General features: G+C 55.9%; 1 protein-coding gene across 3 annotated transcripts in view; it reads left to right on the top strand.

The window, feature by feature from the left end:
- Nucleotides 1–930: 930 nt before the first annotated feature.
- Nucleotides 931–18,089, top strand: part of CORO7 (coronin 7) — a 58,025-nt gene continuing 40,866 nt past the window's right edge. For 2 of the 3 annotated variants that reach the window (XM_035022147.1, XM_035022145.1), the window contains exons 1-6: nt 931–1,091; nt 3,431–3,527; nt 4,845–4,919; nt 9,103–9,173; nt 9,587–9,770; nt 12,951–13,027. In XM_035022147.1, coding sequence (XP_034878038.1) covers nt 1,032–1,091; nt 3,431–3,527; nt 4,845–4,919; nt 9,103–9,173; nt 9,587–9,770; nt 12,951–13,027 — 564 coding nt within the window. In that variant the 5' untranslated portion in view covers nt 931–1,031. Of the gene's footprint in view, nt 1,092–1,480; nt 1,513–3,430; nt 3,528–4,844; nt 4,920–9,102; nt 9,174–9,586; nt 9,771–12,950; nt 13,028–18,089 lie in introns of those variants that run through there. The other variant, XM_035022146.1, reaches the window with a different exon arrangement.

Raw genomic sequence — 18,089 nt, 5'->3', positions numbered from 1 at the left:
CCGAATCGCCCTGCAGGCAACGTACCTCAGGACAGGCTGTCCTCTGCCACAGACTCCGGAAATTTTTGCAGCAGTCATTCGCATTCCTCAGATCAAAGTCCCTCTTCCAGACACGCCTGAGCAGGCGTCCTGCCTGTTCTCAAGCAGAAAGCCTATTCTGGAGTTCATCTCCAAAGCAAAGAGAAATGGTTGTGGAATGAAGCTGTTCTCTTTTCTTCCTGAGTTGTTTGGGGACTAAGCAAGTCATTGGTGGGGCTCTGAAAGGTATTCTCCATTTCTCTCACTTTTCTCCCTTTCCGTTTACCTCTAAATCATACTTGCAGGTGTCGGTCCTGCCCCACGGCGCCCAAGGCCTGCAGCCAAGACATGCCCTAATGCGGGGATGCTGAAGGCCGCATCCCTGACCTCGAGCCCACCTGGCTTAAGCAGGAGGGGTGCGACGCGGAGGCGCTAGATGAAGCCCCGCGACAGGGATATGCGTCAGACCTGAGCGCCCCTTCCTTCCCCCGCTGCCACCCGCTATCTGTTTGACCGCGGTTAGCGGCTCCTCTGTCCTGAGCGCGGTCCCTGTCTCCGAAATGGAGCTAGTCCACTTCCGCCCCCTCTCCGCCCCGGATAGGCCGCGCCCGGCACGCTGGAGAGCCTCCCCGAGAAAAATGCCTGACTGCAAAACCGGGACTGTGCCCCCAGCCACCGCGCGAGCCCCTCAGGGTCGGGGGCGGACAGCGCGCCGCACGTGACCTCCCCGCCCGCGCGGCCAGCCCGCCGGCATCGGGGCGTGGCCTCGCGGGCGGCCTCGCGGCGATTGGTCGGGGGGCGGGGCCGGCGGCGCTCGCTCCGGGGGAGAGATGCCCGGGGCGGGGCCCAGTGGGCCGGAGCGGGCTGCGATTGGCCGGGGGCGTATCGGGGCGTGGCCGCGAGCGGCCGCGAGCGGGTGGGACCGGAGGCGGCGGGAGTCGCGGCTGCTGTCCGTGCACCTGAGAGCCGACGCCCAGGTCTTCGAAGCTGCACCCGCAGCAGTCCCCGTCGCCATGAGCCGCTTCAAGGTGTCCAAGTTCCGACACACGGAGGCCCGGCCGTCCCGCCGCGAGGTGAGCCCTGCCCGCGGGTCCCCGCGCCTCCGCCCCTCCCCCTCCCCCGGACCCCACGCGGGAACCCCCCGAGCCCGCCTGCCCCGGGGCGCCCCCTTCAGGCCCGGGCCCGGTATCCCGGCTGTTCTGTCGCACCCGGAGGACAGAATCTGGCGCTCCCTGGCCGGTCTCTCTCTGGCCGCCCCTTGAGCGCCGCGGTCCGCGGGCTCGCCCGCCTCGCCCCGGGACCCCCGAAGCGGTGCAGCCCGCCCGGCCGGGCCGAGGCTTGAGGCCTGCAAGGCTTCCTGCCTTTTCGGCTTCCGGTCGGCCTCGCCGGAGACCGCGGCTCGGGCTCTGCTGGCACCATCTCCTCCCTGCCGCCACGATCGGCCCTGCCCGGGGCTGGGGTGTGGGAGAGATGCCTCCCTCTCCGCTGGCCTTGGTGAGTCCGGGTGTGTCAGCTGAAGAGCGGGAGCCCCTCAGACAGAGGCGCGCCCCTCCCTCGGGTTTCCGCCGGCGCTTCCTTCTCTCGCGGCTGGCGCAAGAGCAGCTCTTACTGGGGTGATGCTGCCAGGGGATGGGTGGGGTCTGGGGAGGCCCGAGGAGGTGGAGCCCAGAGGAAGAGCTGAACCAGGTGTTGGGGGGCGCCTCGGACCCCCGAAAGGGCAGCCGGCTTGATGAGGGGTGTGCTTCAGAGATGATGCCAGTCCTGGTCTGCTGCTCCCAATGTTATTTGGAAGGCAGGCTTAGGAACTGACTTCTAGTAGCCCGATCAGGAGCAGACGCATAGCAGGGTAGCCTGGGGCAGCAGCCCAATTTTCATCCTTTGGACAATATTTCCTCTCTACTTCGGTGTGCTCCTGGAACCACAACTGTGAACACCACAGCACTTTCCTTCCTCTGTACTGCTTACAGTCTTGTGAGGGAGACATACAGCAAGCAGACAGGCCTGCAAGGGCACTGCAAGTTTTAGTAAGTGCCCTGAAGAACACACAGGAAAGGCTGGAATGGAGATGGAGGGGAATGGCCACATGCAGGTTAATCTCCATAGAGTGGTCAGGGAAGGCTGCAGGGAGGAGGTGACATTTAAGCTGAGTTCAGGAAGGTGAGAAGCAGCCAGCTACAAGAAGAGTGGGGTGGGAAAGAGCCTGGTGGAGGAATGAAAAGTGGGCCAGAGTGGATGGAGGGCAGTGATGGGGAAGCAGGGTGTCAGGTGAGTCCAGAGAGGTCCTGCAGAGCCCAAGGGCCACAGGAAGAAGTTGGGTTTTTTTTGAGTGCAGTGGGGAGCCATTGCACTAAAAGGTTGAAAGCAAAGCAAAGGGTGGAGAGGTGCTCAGATTTGCATTAGTACTGTCTTTCTGAGTGCAGTAAGCACTCCTTGAATGGATCTGGAGTATACTTGATGGGCCTTGGGGCTTGTCCCAGGTGGGCTTTAGTCCAGCAAGGTAAACAGACAGGCACGGGACCAGGGATTACAGAGAGAGCTTTAAAAACAGTTTAGATTAGGGAGATGGGAGGACAGGTGATCTGTTCTCCTTTACAAAGATATTTCCTCTCACTCTATTTGTGAGTGTAAATTGCTCTTGCGCCAGAGTAAATTGCTCTTGCGCCAGCCGCGAAGATGAAATAATGAAATGAAATAATGCAAGATGATAACACAGGTGAAAATTGAAATAGAAACTTGCATGGAGGAGGCAGTTTCCAGTGCACTGTGGGTGGGTAGGTTGGGAAACAAGGGTGTTCAATTTTCAGGCGGCAGGGATGAGTGTGACACAGTGCTTTGATACCAACAGAGAAAACGTTTGGACCTTGATGATCTTAGTTTCAGAAAGAATGCTCCTTTGCCCCTCCGTATGTGGGGGTGTTAACATTATTGCCTTTTCTCAGGGGTGCATTGTTCATCTTTCTCTGAGACTTTGTGGAGGAGAGGCCTTGATTCTTCCCCTTTCTGAGCTTGAGTGTTTCTCTCCAGGGGCTTGCAAGGAGACCCCTATACTTGGTAGAGGCCTTCAGCGGTGCCTTGGAGGAAGTTGAGTCTGTCTTTTGTTTTAGGTGCTCACTTCTGCTTTCTCTGCTTCTCTCTCTCCCTTTTAAAAGAAACAACCCCCTGGCCTTTTGACTTCATTTATCCTGAGCTTCCCTTCTGACAATCTTCTCCCTCTTATTAGAGAACCGATTTAATAGACCAAATTACCCCCCTTATGACTTAGGTTATCATTTCAATAATATTTTGAATATCTTAAGGGAGTACGTGAGTGGGGACAGGGTTAGATCCAAAGGAATGCGTTTCTAATGGAGCAGCCCCTGCTTTAGTTATGAGCAGAGACCTGGCCGTCACAATTCTTATTCTTTATTTTCAGGCCTGGATCAGTGACATTCGAGCAGGAACCACACCCTCATGTGGGAACCATATCAAATCCAGCTGCCACTTGATTGCATTTAACTCTGACCGTCCAGGTAGGGAGGTGGACATGGATGTGGATGGAGATTCAGACATTGTCACCCTAATTAGGATGGGGCGGAAGGACAGACTCATTTCAGGCTGGAGGCTTGGGGGCTCCTCGTGGGGCTCAGAGGTCAGCACCATGTAGGGCCTTACACCCCTATAAACTGGTTAATGTGCGATGATCAGATTGGTTCTGATCAACCAAGTATACACAAAGTGGGGTATACTTTGAATAAACCACACTGGCTGTGGGTTTTTTGTTTTTTTTTTTTAAGATTTTATTTATTTATTTGAGAGAGAGAGACAGTGCAAGTGGGAGGGGCGGAGGAAGAGAGAGAGAGAATGTCAAGCAGACCACACTGAGCGTGGAGTCTGATGTGGGGCTCGATCCCAGGACCCTGAGATCATGACCTGAGCCGAAACCAAGAGTCAAATGCTTGACTGACTGGGCCACCCAGGCGCCCCTGGCTATGGTTTTTAAGAGATTGGCCAGGAAAACAAGGAGAGGACTGTCCCGTTTGTTTTTAGCTGTCCCCATGTGCTACCCACTCCTCATCTGGAGGTCTGGGATTGGCTGGAGTCAATAGGAACACCAAGATTTGAAAAGTTCCCGTGTTGGGGCGCCTGGGTGGCTCAGTCGTTAAGCGTCTGCCTTCGGCTCAGGTCATGATCCCAGGATCCTGGAATTGAGCCCCGCATCGGGCTCCCTGCTCAGCGGGAAGCCTGCTTCTCCCTCTCCCACTCCCCCTGCTTGTGTTCCCTCTCTCGCTGTGTCTCTGTCAAATAAATAAATAAAACCTTTAAAAAAAAAAAAAAGTTCCCGTGTTAGTGGGGACTTTTTTGGTTGCTAGTGATAACTCGGACCTCAAACTGACTTAAACAAAACTTGTTTACTTCCTTGACTGGTATAAGTAAGACGTCCAGAGGCTTTAGGCAGAGCTGTATCCAGAGGCTCACACATGCCATTGGCCCTGACCTGTGTCCTGTCCTTCAGCTCAGCTCCCCTTGGGTGATGGCTTCTTTCTCAGGGAAAGCTGGGAAAAGTGGCCACTGGTGGCCCAAAGCTGATCTCATACGACCCACAATGCCAGAAAGAGACAACCTCTTTCTCCAGTATCTTCTGTACATCTGATGTCACAGCAGGTTCTTTTGTAGGGTAAGAAAATAATCTTGGACCAATCACTGTGTCCAGAGAGGTATTATTTTATGATTGGTGGAGGCTCTGGGAAGGTCCAAGGCTGAGCTTTTGGGTCTCGTGTCCTCTGGGAGCCCTGGGCAGCAAATGGTTCCCATTAGGACTGAAGTCAGAGCCCCCGTGTGTTTGACAGGTGTGCTGGGCATCGTGCCTCTGGAAGGCCAAGGAGAGGACAAGAGACAGGTGACCTACCTTGGCTGCCATTCAGGTGAGTGGAGACTGGACCCAGGAAGTCTAGAACTCACTCCTCCCTCCCTGGGTATAGGGATTCATACTCACCTGGTTCCACGGTCCCATGGCTTGCCAGGTTCCTCCTGTTGTCCTCGCTATACCTTTGTACAGTGAAAGCTATATTGGAAAGCTGGGTCCTGGTTGAGAATTGCACTTGGGCAGAGAGAGGGGAAGCTGAGTGCTCCAGATCGTCCAACTGAGAGGGGGGGATGTGCCCTGGCCAGCACCAGGCTCCAGGCTGGTGCCGTGGAGTCCACTGTGGAGGACTCAGTCCTATGGGGTTCTTAGCCCCGCAACCTCTTCTGGAGCCCAGCAGACCACCCTTCACCACCAGGCCTCCTCCGCAGCCAGGCTGCTCAACGCCCTTCAAGGAGGGGGCTGGCTGGGCTTCAGGGCTGGAGACGGGCCCTCACAAAGGGAGCTTTTGTGTGCTGCAGCTGCTTCTGGGCGCTCCCGGCAGCCCGCCTGGCAGCCCGCCCGCTCCCAGGGAACAGTTCGCTCTCCCTGGCCAGCTGCTGCAGCTGCGGGCCAGCCCGTCAGGCTTGCCTTCCTGGCCGCCTGTTGGGTGGCCTTGGGGGAGGGAAGGGGTCTGACCCTTGGTCCCCGGTCTGAGTGTGCAGCTCAGTGTAGGGGTCCAGGTGATGAGAACAGAAGCCAATAGAGTAACAGTGGTGAAGACCGGTCAAGAGCTCTTTATGTGCTGAGAACGTTGTCTACACTTTCTCATCTTACTCCTTCTTAAAGTCTTTTACAACTTTATTGAGGCATCATTTATATACCATTAATATGACTTGTTTTGAGTGAGGGATTTGATGACTCTTATGGAAGTGACAGAGTTGGGTATCCAAAACCCAATTTTAGAACATTTCCCCAGAGGATCCTCATGCGCCTTTGTGGTTAATCCATTTCCACCTCCGGCACTGAAGCCTCAGGCACTGGTTGATCTGCTTTCTGCCTCTGCTGCCAGGGTCTGCAAGCTACTGTCCCAGCCACATCTGGCCGGCTGCCTGTCTTGGTAAATAGCATTTTTTGGGACACAGCCACGCCTCTTCATTGACATTCGGCCTGTGACTGCTTTCTCCCAGCAACCACAGAGTTGAGGAGGTGTGACAGAGACCATAAGGTCCCCAAGGCCTCAAGTATTTACCGTCTTACCCTTTTGCAGCAAACGTTTGCCAGCTACAGCCCGGCCTTTTCTGGATGTTTCGCATAAATGGAATGATACCACACATAGTCATTCAAATCTGGCTTCTTTCACTTAGCGTAAAATTTGAGATTAATTTGTGTTGTAACAGGTGGAAGAAGTCTGCTTTTTTTATCCACTCTTACTCCTTTTTTTTTTTTTAAAGATTTTATTTATTTATTTGAGACAGAGATAAAAGGAGAGAGAACACGAGAGGGGGGAGGGTCAGAGGGAGAAGCAGACTTCCCACCGAGCAGGGAGCCTGATGCAGGGCTCGATCCCGGGACTCCAGGATCATGACCTGAGCCGAAGGCAGTTGCTTAACCAACTGAGCCACCCAGGCGCCCTCTTTACACCTTTTTGAAGAAAATTTTTAAATGACCCATTTTTTAGCTAACAAAACTAAGGCTCAAAGAGATTAGGAGCCTACCAACACTGGACTTGGAACCAGGGTCTGTCTGACTCCTGTATTGTTTTTTTGTTTCTTTTGGTTTTTTTTAGATTCATTTATTTGAGAGAGAGAGAGAATGTGTGTGCGCACATGCATTGGGAGAGGGGCAAAGGGAGGGAGAATCCTGGAGAGGACTCCCCACTGAGTGTGGAGTCAGACTCAGGGCTCAATCCCAGGACCCCAAGATCATGATCTGAGCCAAAACCAAGAGCGGGCCGCTCGATTGACTGAGTGCCTCGGGCACTCCTGGCCCCTGTAATTCTTGATGCATGTTACCCATGGGGGAGCTGCCCCAGGTTGCTGATGTCTGTCAGGTAGTGAGCCTCATTACTGGGGGACCTTTGAGGAGAAGCTGGACCAGGCCTCTTTTGATATGGTGTAGCTCACTGTGGCCTCAACTCTTCACAGCCTTGCCAGAATGCTGCTCTGGGGGCACCTCTAGGCCTCAGAACCTGCCTTCAAGGCAGCAGGCACCAGTCTGCCCTCTGAGGTGCCACTGGTGGGGGAGAGTGCAGTGGGCTGGCCTTTAGCTTCTCCCCTGCCTCCGGGGGTGCCTTCTGCCTCCTGGTCAGGACCAAGTGCCCTTCAGCCCAGCCACCCAGGGGAGCAGAGAGCTGGGAAGCGTTTGAAGAGTGTTCCTGCAGTCTGGGCTGTGGGGTGGCTGGGGACCTGCTTCGAGCTGGGAAAGGCAGTGTGGTGCTGTCTGAGGATGTAGGTTCTGAAACCAAACTGACTGCCTGACATCGGTCAGCCTTGCCCCTTCCCAGCTGTGTGGCTCTAAGCAAATTACTTAACCTTTCTATCCTCATGTCCTTGTCCCCCATTTGGGGATCATGCCATAGTGCCATCCTGAGGGGTTGTTGTGAGGATTTGGTGAGGTAAATGCACATAAAGGACACAGGCCTGCCAGCTCAGCTGGGCACTCAGGTTGGCCACATCACCACTTCTCATTCCCTCGGGAATGCCAGGTTGTTCACACTGGCTGCTGCATCCGGCCTGGGCCCTGCCCTGTCCAGTGCGGAGCCCACAGGCAGGGTGGCAGGAGTTCCAGGAGTCCAGATCAGGGCTGTCCCAAGGGGTGCCTGTCTTCATCTGCCCCTTCTCTCTCTCTCTCTCTCTTTTTAAAATATTTTATTTATTTGTCGGAGAGAAAGAGAGAGCACAAGCAGGGGAAGCAGCAGAGGGAGAGGGAGAAGCAGGCTTCCTGCAGAGCAGGGAGCCTGATGGGGGGCTCAATCCCAGGACCCTGAGATCATGACCTGAGCCGAAGGCAGCCGCTTAGCCGACTGAGTCACCCAGGTGTCCCTGCCCTTCTCTTTTCTCTTCAGAGTCTGGCTCTGGCCTGAGAGGAAAACATACCTGCTTGACCCCCTGCGGAGGCAGGCAGCAGAAATAGTCACTGCGCTCCTTACCCTGGTGATGCAAGCCTGGCCATCATGCTCACAATTCCCTGCCACACCCCACACTGATCCCTGGCCTCCTCACCCCCCTGGTGAGGTTCAGGAAATGTGGGTTTCCTCTCAGGGCTGTGGCTCACTCGGTGTGCCCCTGTCTCCCTCTCCTGGCCTTCTGGAGCTGAGCAGCTCAGGTTTTTGGGTTGCAAAGAACTGAGACCAGCTCCAGCTTGCTTTAGCCAAAAAGGGATTTAGAAGAGAGCTTCCAGAGCTGAAGGCCTGGGGAGTTTCCAAAACCGAAGGAGCAGCTGGACATGCAGGCCTTAGGAGGGTCCTGGCATGGGAGCTGACGGCTCCCTCCCAGCTGGCTGCCCTCCACCCAGGCCAGTCCCTGAGGCGCCCTGTCACTAGACCTTCTAATTCCTGGTATAATTCCCTTAAGAGAGAATCCGGCTGCTCAGCCTCGGGTCAGATACACTCTGACCACCCCCCCCCCGGTGAGGACTTGAGGGGCAGAGAACTCCTAGCTTGGGTGTGTCACCCAGGCCCCCACTTCCCTGATGTCTGACCTGTTCTAGTCCTTCATATTTTTCAGGGCTCACCATGTTTCCTCCATGAAGCTGCCCTGAGCCCTGACCTTTGAGTCCCCGTACTCAGCCTACCTTTTGCTACATCTGCAGAGATGTGTGTGTGTGTGTGTGTGTGTCTTGCTGTGGAGGTGCTGAGGGTCTGTCGGGGCTGGGTGGTGTCTGTCCAGTTTGTGAATCCCTCGTGGACCCAGAGCAGGGCTGGCACTCGCATTCATTCACACGTTTGCAGGCCAGGCCCTGCATTGGGCTCTGGATTTGGGGCACATGCAGGTGCTTGGTATTTTGAGGAGCTTCCCACCTGTCATCGTGCTAACCTCCTGATGCCAGGGCCTTAGCCCATCCTGGGGCGTTTGTACCACAGGCGGGGATTTCCAGAGGTGCCTTTCCTCGTGGACTTTCAGCCTGCCACCATGTGGGCAGAGTTGTCCCATCTCTGAAACCCTGGGCTGTGGTTCCCCACCTTGGGGAGATATCATATGGGGCTGGAAACAAAGTTCTGGTAAGTTCTCGCCAGGCCTGTGTCAGCCATTGCTCTCCCGCAGACCTGGTCACGGACTTGGACTTCTCTCCCTTTGATGACTTCCTCCTGGCCACGGGCTCAGCTGACAGGATGGTGAGTGGAGCTGCTGGACAAGCTGCTCGATGTCCCTCCCAGTCCCCTCCAGGGCCCTCGGCCCCTGCACAGGCCTCCAGAGCCGGGCTAGCCCGGAGTCTCGGTTCCTCGGCCCACACCAGCTCCCTTGTGCTCTCGTGCCCTTGCCGGGAGCCGTGGACCTCGCTTGCTGTTCTGCTGCTGGGCTGCCTGAGGAGTACAGGGCTGGGGTAGTGGGGGACACTGGAGGACATGGAGCAGAGCCCCCGCCCCATGTCTCCCCGCCCCCCCCACACCCCTGCTTCTAATGACACCCCGTGATCCCGGGCTGGATTGCCCTGTCTTTCCTCACATAGGATACACAGCCCCCATGCCCAAGCACAGTCCCAGGGTTGGGGGCGGCCCTGGGCTCACGGATTTGCTCTTTCCCATAGGTGAAGCTGTGGCGCCTGCCCGCCCCTGGCCAGGTGTTACCCTCGGTGCCCGGGCTGGTGCTGGGCCCAGAGCCTGTCCAGGTAGAGGTGCTGCAGTTCCATCCCACCACGGACGGTGTCCTGGCGAGCGCAGCGGGCATGGCCGTGAAGGTCTGGGATGTAGCCAAGCAGCAGGCCCTCACAGGTACCCGTGCCCGGCAGCCCCTGTCTGGACGGCACTCTGTCGCTCTAGGTGTTCGGTACCGTGAATTTTAGAGTATGTGTGTCTGTGGGAGGAAGGGTTGTGAGATTCTAGCAGATGTATCACAAATGCTGCATCCCACTTCCTGTAGGCATCTGTTTTCATCTTGTGATCTTGTTTTTCCTCCGTATGCCTAAGTACCTTCCTTCTACTGTTATTGCTTAAGTGGTGTGTCGCTTTGGTTTTGAAAACAAACTTCTGGCTGCTTTTCTGCCAGGCAGGGATTCTGCCGCCTTGAGCCCCTTCCCCTAGGCTTCTGCTCTCGCTTTCACGGCTGAGCCTGTCTTCGTGTGTTCCAAGTCTGGCTGCTCTAAGCCACCCCCACAGCCGGGGGGCCTTACAAACAACGGGAATTCATCGCTCGTGGTTCTGGAGCCTGGACATCCAAGATCAGGGTGCCGACTCAGTGTTTGGTGAGAACCTGCTTCCTGGGTCACCGATGGCCGTCCTACTGTGTATTCTCACAGCTGAAGGGACGAAGGGGCGCTCAGGGCTTCTTATCAGGTCACTGATCTGGTTCAGGAGGCTCCACCCTCGTGACCCAGTCACCTCTCAGAGGCCCTGCCTCCAGACACCATCACAGCGAGAGTCAGGCTTCAACATGTGGGGGGACACAAACATTCAGACCAGCATAGATGATGACAGCTTTGGGTCAGATTCCTCAGTGAATGGTTATGACCCTGTGATCCATGTGGACGCCTGGTATTCTGTGCTGACACCACGGCATCATTTCTGCTGAGGCCCTGACACTCTCATCCCCTTTTTAGGGCAAAGACACAGGCTCCGAGAGTTAAAAGACGGCCTTGCCTTCTAGGGCTGTGCGGAGTGTCCAGGCTGGGCCAGGCTCACCAAGGTGAGGTCCCCACCTCTGGGGCTGGGACAAAGAGGCCAACTGAGGGCCGTCGGTAGTGTGAACCACCCAGCTCCTGGTACTATCCAGGAGACCAGCCTGACCTTTGAAGCAGAGGGGACCAGGTAGTCTGTCATCAGGGGGGTCACCCAGCTGTAACTGCTGTGTCTCAAGCCCTCGCAGGCCCGGCGCTGTGCTGAGGGCTTCCTGCCGACTCGGCACAGTGGTGCCACTGGGCAGCGCTGCCATTCCCATGTCACAGATGAGGTTAAACAACAGGCCCAAGGCCACAGAGCAGGTGGGCAGCAGGGCTGGGGTTAATCCCGGGGCAGGAAGCCTGGGCAAAGTGGTTATCTGCTGCTGCAGAACAGATTATCACAGAACGTAGAGGCTTAAAATACTTATGAACATTTATTATCTCTCAGTTTCTGAGGGTCAGAGATTTGGAAGCTGTTCAGCTGGGTGCTTCATGCTCAGGGTCTTTTATGAAGTTGCAGTTGAGATGTTGGCTCCCTCATCAGAAGACTAGATTGGGGCAGGAGGCTCAGCTTCTCAGAGGGTTCACAGATACAGTGCTGGCTGTGAGCAGGACACCTCAGTCCCCGCTACGGGGCCTCTCCCTGGGCTGCGTGAGCTCCCTGCAGCATGGCGGCTGGCTGCGTCTGGTGGACCATCCACGGGGGGCGGAGCAGGGAGGAAGCGGCAGTGCCTTGCATGGCCCAGCTTCGGAAGTCACATGCCTCCACTTATACCAGACTCTCTTCGTTAGAACCGAGTTACTAAGTCCTGCTCACACTCAAGACGAAGGGAATTAGGCTTCATGTTTTGAAGGGAGGGCGCGTTAGATCCCTAGGGCTGCTGTAATGAAGGACAACAACCTGGATGACTTCAAATAACAGGAAACTTCCTGTCTCATAGTCTGGAGAACAGAAGTCTGAAACCCAGGGGTTGGTTGGGACAGGGCTGGTGCCTTCCGAGGGCAATGAGGGCAAGTCTGTCCCAGGCCCCCCAGGTGTCCCTCGGCTTGTACGTGGTGTCTTCCCCGTGTCTTTGCATCGTCTTTTCTCTGTGCACGTCCGACTCTGTGTCCAAATTTCCCTTTTCACGAGGACCAGTCCTACTGGACTAGGACCTACCCTAACGATATCAGCTTAAGTTGATCTTCCACAAAGACCCTGTTTCCAAAGAAAGGTACAGCACAGGTGCTGAGGGTTAGGATGTCAGCATTTTTTTTTTAAGTTTGTTTATTTTATCTTTTTTAAGACTTTATTTCTTTATTTGACAGAGAGAGGCTCAGCGAGAGAGGGAACACAAGCAGGGGGAGTGGGAGAGGGAGAAGCAGGCTTCCCGAGGAGCAGGGAGCCCGACAAGGGGCTCGATCCCAGGACCCTGGGATCATGACCTGAGCCGAAGGCAGATGGTTAACAACTGAGTCACCCAGGCACCCCTATTTGTTTATTTTTAAGTAATTTCTCTACCCAGTGTGGGGCTCGAACTCCCTACCCTGAGACCGAGAAGTCGCATGCTCTTCCAACATTGCCAGCCAGGCGTCCTAGCATCTTTTTGTGGGTAAACAATTCAACCTATAATAGGATGAGCATCACATAATTTGTGGACATATTTAAAAAAAATTTTTTTTTTTTAAGATTTTATTTATTTATTTATTTGAGACAGAGAGAATGAGAGAGAGAGCACATGAGAGGGGGGAGGATCAGAGGGAGAAGCAGACTCCCTGCCGAGCAGGGAGCCCGATGCGGGACTCGATCCCGGGACTCCAGGATCATGACCTGAGCCGAAGGCAGTCGCTTAACCAACTGAGCCACCCAGGCGCCCCTGTGGACATATTTTAAAACTGTCACACTGGGGGAGGAGCAGGGATGGCCCAAGCAGATGCCCAGGGTGGGAATGTATGTGGCTTGGCTATGGGCTGGTGTGTCAGTCGGGGTGTGTTGGTGAGTGACTGGAAGTAAGCCTGGGTGGGACGTGAAAGCCAGGCTGAGTAAGGAGCAGGGAGGCCCAGAAGGTTTTTGAGTAGAAGCGTGGCCTGATGCAGGCAGGGCTGAAGGAAGAAGTCCAGACGCAGTGCAGTGGGTTTGGAAGGAGGTGCTGCCCTTTCTCCTCCTGCTGGAGAGAGACCCTTGCAAGCTGCTGCCTCTGCCCTGGGCGTGACCCCAAGCTAGGCCCTCTTGCACCCACTTCACTGGTGCCCGCATTGCCCAGGACAGGGTGGGGAGACCCTGGGCCCCCTCCTGACCTTGGCTGCTTCTCTACAGAGCTGGCGGCCCACGGGGACCTGGTGCTGGGTGCCGTCTGGAGCCGGGACGGAGCCCTGGTGGGCACGATGTGCAAGGTAAGCAGCTGGGCGGTGAGTCTTAGGGAAGTGCCTACGGTGGGGACTGAGGCATGCCCGGCTCTGTGCCGGGATATTGTGTTGAGGAGCACATGTCCTGGGCTGTACCTGGCGGGCTTGGTGAGATTTATGGGGCAGAAAAGCACTCAGGTCAGGGGCATTTGTGAATCCCCTCACCTCAGCTGCCCTCACACTTTCTGCTTCACACCTGCATCTGGAAACCCCCACACCCCTTCAGTACCAGGGCCTGGGGTCCCTCTCAGATAGGGGCTCAAGTTAAGCCCCATGCCAACCTCCCCCCCGGCCCTGTTTTGTGTACTGGACTCCCCTCCATCCTCAGCCAGCCTCATCTGGCTGCTGTGTGCTTTGTCCACACTACTGTCCTTTCCAGAGCGTCGTGTGGAGCAGCGTCCATACACAGGGCTTTGTGCTGGCCCTCACACCCAGTCCGCAGGCCTCGGTGTCCTCACTGACGCCAGGCCCTGTGCCCACCTGGTCCCCTGCTGGTGAGAGTAGCAGACATGGGCCAAGGCCTCTTACAGATGAAAAGATCAGTGTGAGCCGTGACACGGGCTCTGAGAGAGGGACATGAGGAGCTCTGAGCTGGTTGAGAGGCCAGGAGGCTTGGCCTCAGGCAGGGGCCCCAAAGGAAGAGTTACTGGGGTTGGGTGGGGAGAGCTGGGCAGTGTAGCGACAGGTGCAGGCCTAGAAGGGGCTGGGTGCAGAGAGCAGTGGGTGAGGCTGGAGTCGTGTGTACAGGGTTATGCTTACTGTAGAAGCAGCAGGAGACCCTGGGGCGTTTAAAGCCAGAGGGGGCCGTGGCATGAGGTGAGCGGATTTGTATTTTGAAAGCTCCCCAGTTGCAGTGTGGACAGAACATTGCAGGGACAGGCAGTATCTAAAAGGGAGGACAGGACGCCTCCTGGGGGTAGTAGAGGCCCTGAAGGAAGGGTCAGAACCTGTGTGGGAGACGGAAGGAGCCACGCCGTGGCAGGAAGGAAGCCAAGACAGGGCTGGCGGTCTATGCTCTGAGGGCCAGGGTGACAGGGTCCCCGAGGGAGGTGGCTGGGGACACCAGGAAGAGTCGGCTGAGGGGTGAATAGCGCTTATCTGTTGGATTGGGGAGATGGGTGAGCTTCGGGACCTTTGGGGATGTGCTGCGTCCTAGAGCCACACATGCAGTATGGAAGGACATGGGAGTCTGCAAGGGCTCCTCTGGGGGCTCGCTGGGGGGGTGTCAGGGGCTTCTCTGAGGGAGAAAATGTGGGTCTGCATACTTGGGGAATCCTCTTTTCAAATTTCTCTGCCTTCTTAGAAGCGCCATTTCACAGGGTTTTTCCTAAGATTTATTAATTTATTTTAGAGAGCGAGAGCATGCACGAGCAGGGGGAGGGGCAGAGGGAGAGGGAGAATGTCAGGCAGGCTCCCCACTGAGCTTGGAGCCCTATACAGGGCTCAATCTCAGGACCCTGAGATCATGATCTGAGCTGAAATCAGTCAGACACTCAACCGACTGAGCCACCCAGACACCCGCCCACCCAGTTTTTTAAATCAGCTTTTTCCCCATTTGGTTCATCAGACAGTAGGTTCTAGACATTGGCCTGTGCTCTGGGGTCCATGGGGCTGCCAGCCCCCAAGGAGCCCCTGCTGGAAGGCGGGGTGGTCACACAGCATGGTGTGGTTTGCTTGCTCAGGTTCCATGCGGGCAAGCACGGCTTCCCAGGGACAGTAAGGTTGGGCCTGCCCTCACTGAGGAGGAGGGGACAGGTGTTCCAGGCAGCTGGACAGGGTTCTGGGCTGTGACCGCCCCCTCCAATGAGAAGCCCTCTGTGCCCTGCATTTCCACGCCCTTCACTCGTGTGTGAGAGGCGCACTGAAGGAGACCTAGAGGGAGGGACAGAGATGCTCTCGGGAAATTCTTATTTTATGGTGACCAAAGTACAGTCGTTTGTGCTTGTTTTACTAATTTGGGAGAGCAGGGGAAAACTAAAGAAGAAACATCACCTGCGATCCTCCCACCCAGGGACAACACCAGTCACCATTTTGACATCTTTCTGTCTCATCTTTTCCGAGGCATCTCTTTCTGTATGTGTGGAGATCATGCTCTCCAGGTTACTCTACCCTGCATTCTGTTCTGCATAATAAATATGTTCTTCAGTTCATCAGTAACTAAACAACGATCATACAAAATATCGTATAGGTTTACCAATTTACTGTTTTTATAAATTGTAATATCTGAATATATTTGTATATAGATTTTGTTTCTTGGGGCACCTGTGTGGCTCAGTCGGTTAAGCGTCTGCCTTCGGCTCAGGTCATGATCTCAGGGTCCTGCGATCGAGCCCCTTATTGGGCTCCCTGCTCAGTGAGGAGCCTGCTTCTCCCTCTCTCTGTGCCACTCCCCTGCTCTTCCTTTCTCTGTCAAATAAATAAAATCTTTTAAAAAATATTTATTTATTTGAGAGCTAGAGAGAGAGCAAGCACGAGCAGTGGGGAGGGAGAGAGGGAGAAGCAGACCCCCTGCTGAGCAGGGAGCCCAATGTGGGGCTCGATCCCAGGACCCTGAGATCATGACCTGAGCCAAAGGCAGACGCTTAACCGACTGAGCCACCCAGGTGCCCCAAATAAATAAAATCTTTTAAAAAATAAATTGTTTTTGTTTTTTTGTTTTGTTTTGTTTTGCCTTTTGTTTTTTGGGTTTTGTTTTCAACATGACTTAGCTTAGAGCAGGGGCTGGTAAACTTCCCTGCAGGACCAGACAGTAAGTACTTTGGGTTTTGCCGGCCACACTGTATCTGTCGGCACCACCACCTTGTAACAAGGAAGCAGCCACAGACAAAATGTCAGTGGGTAGGCGTGTGCACGTTGCAGTAAAACTGTATTTGCTGAATCAGGCCTGGGGTTGGATTTGGCTGATTTGGCCTGTGGGCCTTAGCTTGCCCACCCCTGATCTAGATTTTTACCAGGGATATTGCTAGCTTCTAGGCCATGAAGATTGGTAAGGTGGTTGATAGATTTTAGCCAGCTGTCTTCCAGAGGAGTAAAGCCAGCTCTCATGGAGGCTGTGCTTTGCAGGCTGGACTTTGGGAGGAGACTTGTGTGTCTGTAGGTGAGCAGACCTGCTCTCTGAGCCTGCGCTCCTCACTTGAAGAATGGGGGCAGCAGGAGTACTGGTTCCGCAGGTGAAAGCCCGGCCACTGGGGCAGGGCCCGGGCTCTGGGCTGCCTGCCCTTCTCTGGCCTGACAGCCCCAGTGGGACCTGGCAGGGATCAGATCTGCAGCCACATGATAGCTGGGCAGCTGTGATGGGGGGTGGCAGGAAGGCGCTGTGGTTTCCCCAGTGGCAGAGCCGCCCTGGGCGGAGGAGGGCAGCATCCTCACAGGAGGGGTAGCTGTGGTCTCCTGTATGAATGTTTTGAGCAGGGACTGGCCATAGCAGCCCTTGTACAGACCAGCCTGCCTGGACCATGGCCCTGGAGAGGGAGGGAGGAAGCCAGCTGCGGGGCTCAGGGCAAGCGGGGGACACCTCTGTTAGAGCTCCCTGGCCACTAGGCCAGACTGCTGCCTGTGAGGGGGGTCCCACCAGTTGCGCACCTCGCGCCTGTGGATATGACCTGGATGGCCCTTCACTTAGTAGCTGCAGCCCCCGAGACCAGTGTAGGCTGTGGCCAGGAGAGGTGGCTCCTCTGGGTCTTACATTCTCTGTCCCAGGCCCCCCACCCCAGCCCCAGGCAGGATGTCTGAGGGTCAGGTGTCTAGAGGCTTGACGTGGATCACTGCCTGTGGAGCAGTCAGAGAGGCACCTTCTTTCCATAGAGCTCACAGCTCAGCATGGTTGATTCTGTTTTTGCCGAGGCTACAAAGCGATGGATTAGGATGCAGGGATGTCTCCCAGGGTTTCTGCAGCCTGGTGAGGAGTTGCAGGCAGCTGCAGGTAAAGGAAGGTGGGATGGGCTGAGGGCACGTACAAGGCCAAGTGAGAGCAGTGGGCGTGGTGTGGGGGGCACAGCATGGGGGGTGGCACTGTGGGGGTGAGACAGGAGGGGACATGAGGAGACTGTGAGGAGTGTTGCAGCCCCCAGGAGAGGGGGTGGTCGGGCTCCAAGCCTTGGTGACCAGGAGGAGGACCTAGAGCATGGGGAAGAGGTGTCAGGTTTGGAGATTTCATGCACAGGGTTTACTGCGGAAGTGTGCAGGAGCTGTCCAACCCCTCCTCCCCAGGGATCTGAGCCCCACTTACCACCTAGTTTGGATGGTGGGTGGGGGCTGAAGAGCGACCCAGTTGCAGAGTGCCCCATTGTGTCCTGCCCCCTCCTGTTGGTGTGATGACTCAGCTTCTGGCCTGCTGGTGTCCCCTGAGGAAGGATGAGTGTGATGAGGCCACAGCTCAGGCCAGTGGAACTTCCTGTCCCCTCTAGACCCAGAGAACCTAAAGTTGTAGGGAGGAAAAATGCAGATTTCCTGAGTGGGTTGCTGGAGTGGAGCCCTCCCCCCTGCCCTGCTGTTCATGGACCTAGGTGCTCCACCTGTGGGGACACAGCACCTTACAATGCTGTTGTCTGGGTGCAGCGTCCTGGAGGGGACGCTGTCCCAACAGGGTGTGACCTCCACTCCCATGACCTGTCAGTGCCGTCTCGGGGGGCACCACAGTCCCGCGTTCACTGCCACCCTCTTCTATAAAGGGGGGGTCCTCAGAATCCTGGGTGGGTATGTCATATGCCAAAACCTTTGGGGAATGTGCAGAAGGGGAGGTCACCCCCATGACTGAAGGTCAGGATGAGGTGCCTGTGGGTTTGTCCTGAGCATGTTGAGGGAGCCAGTGAGTGGGCCTGCCCTCAACAGGAAGGAGCCTGAGCTCTGCTTAGCCTTTGGTGGCAGGCTGGGCTCTTGGTTTACATACAGGGCTGCCTGAGTCGGGTGGGGTGTGGGAAACACTCTGCTTCCTCCCAGAGCCTCCCGCTGTCCACACCATCTCCCACCTGGCTGGCTGGTTCTACCTCTCAGGACCCCTGATTCCCTCCCCCTCCTGCTCCCCTCCCCGCGCCTCCAGCTAAAGCAGCCG

Source organism: Mirounga leonina, unplaced genomic scaffold, assembly GCF_011800145.1.
Source record: "Mirounga leonina isolate KUSES-001 unplaced genomic scaffold, KU_Mleo_1.0 Mir_175, whole genome shotgun sequence".
Lineage (NCBI taxonomy): Eukaryota > Metazoa > Chordata > Mammalia > Carnivora > Phocidae > Mirounga > Mirounga leonina.
This window is presented reverse-complemented; position numbering and strand designations above follow the sequence as displayed.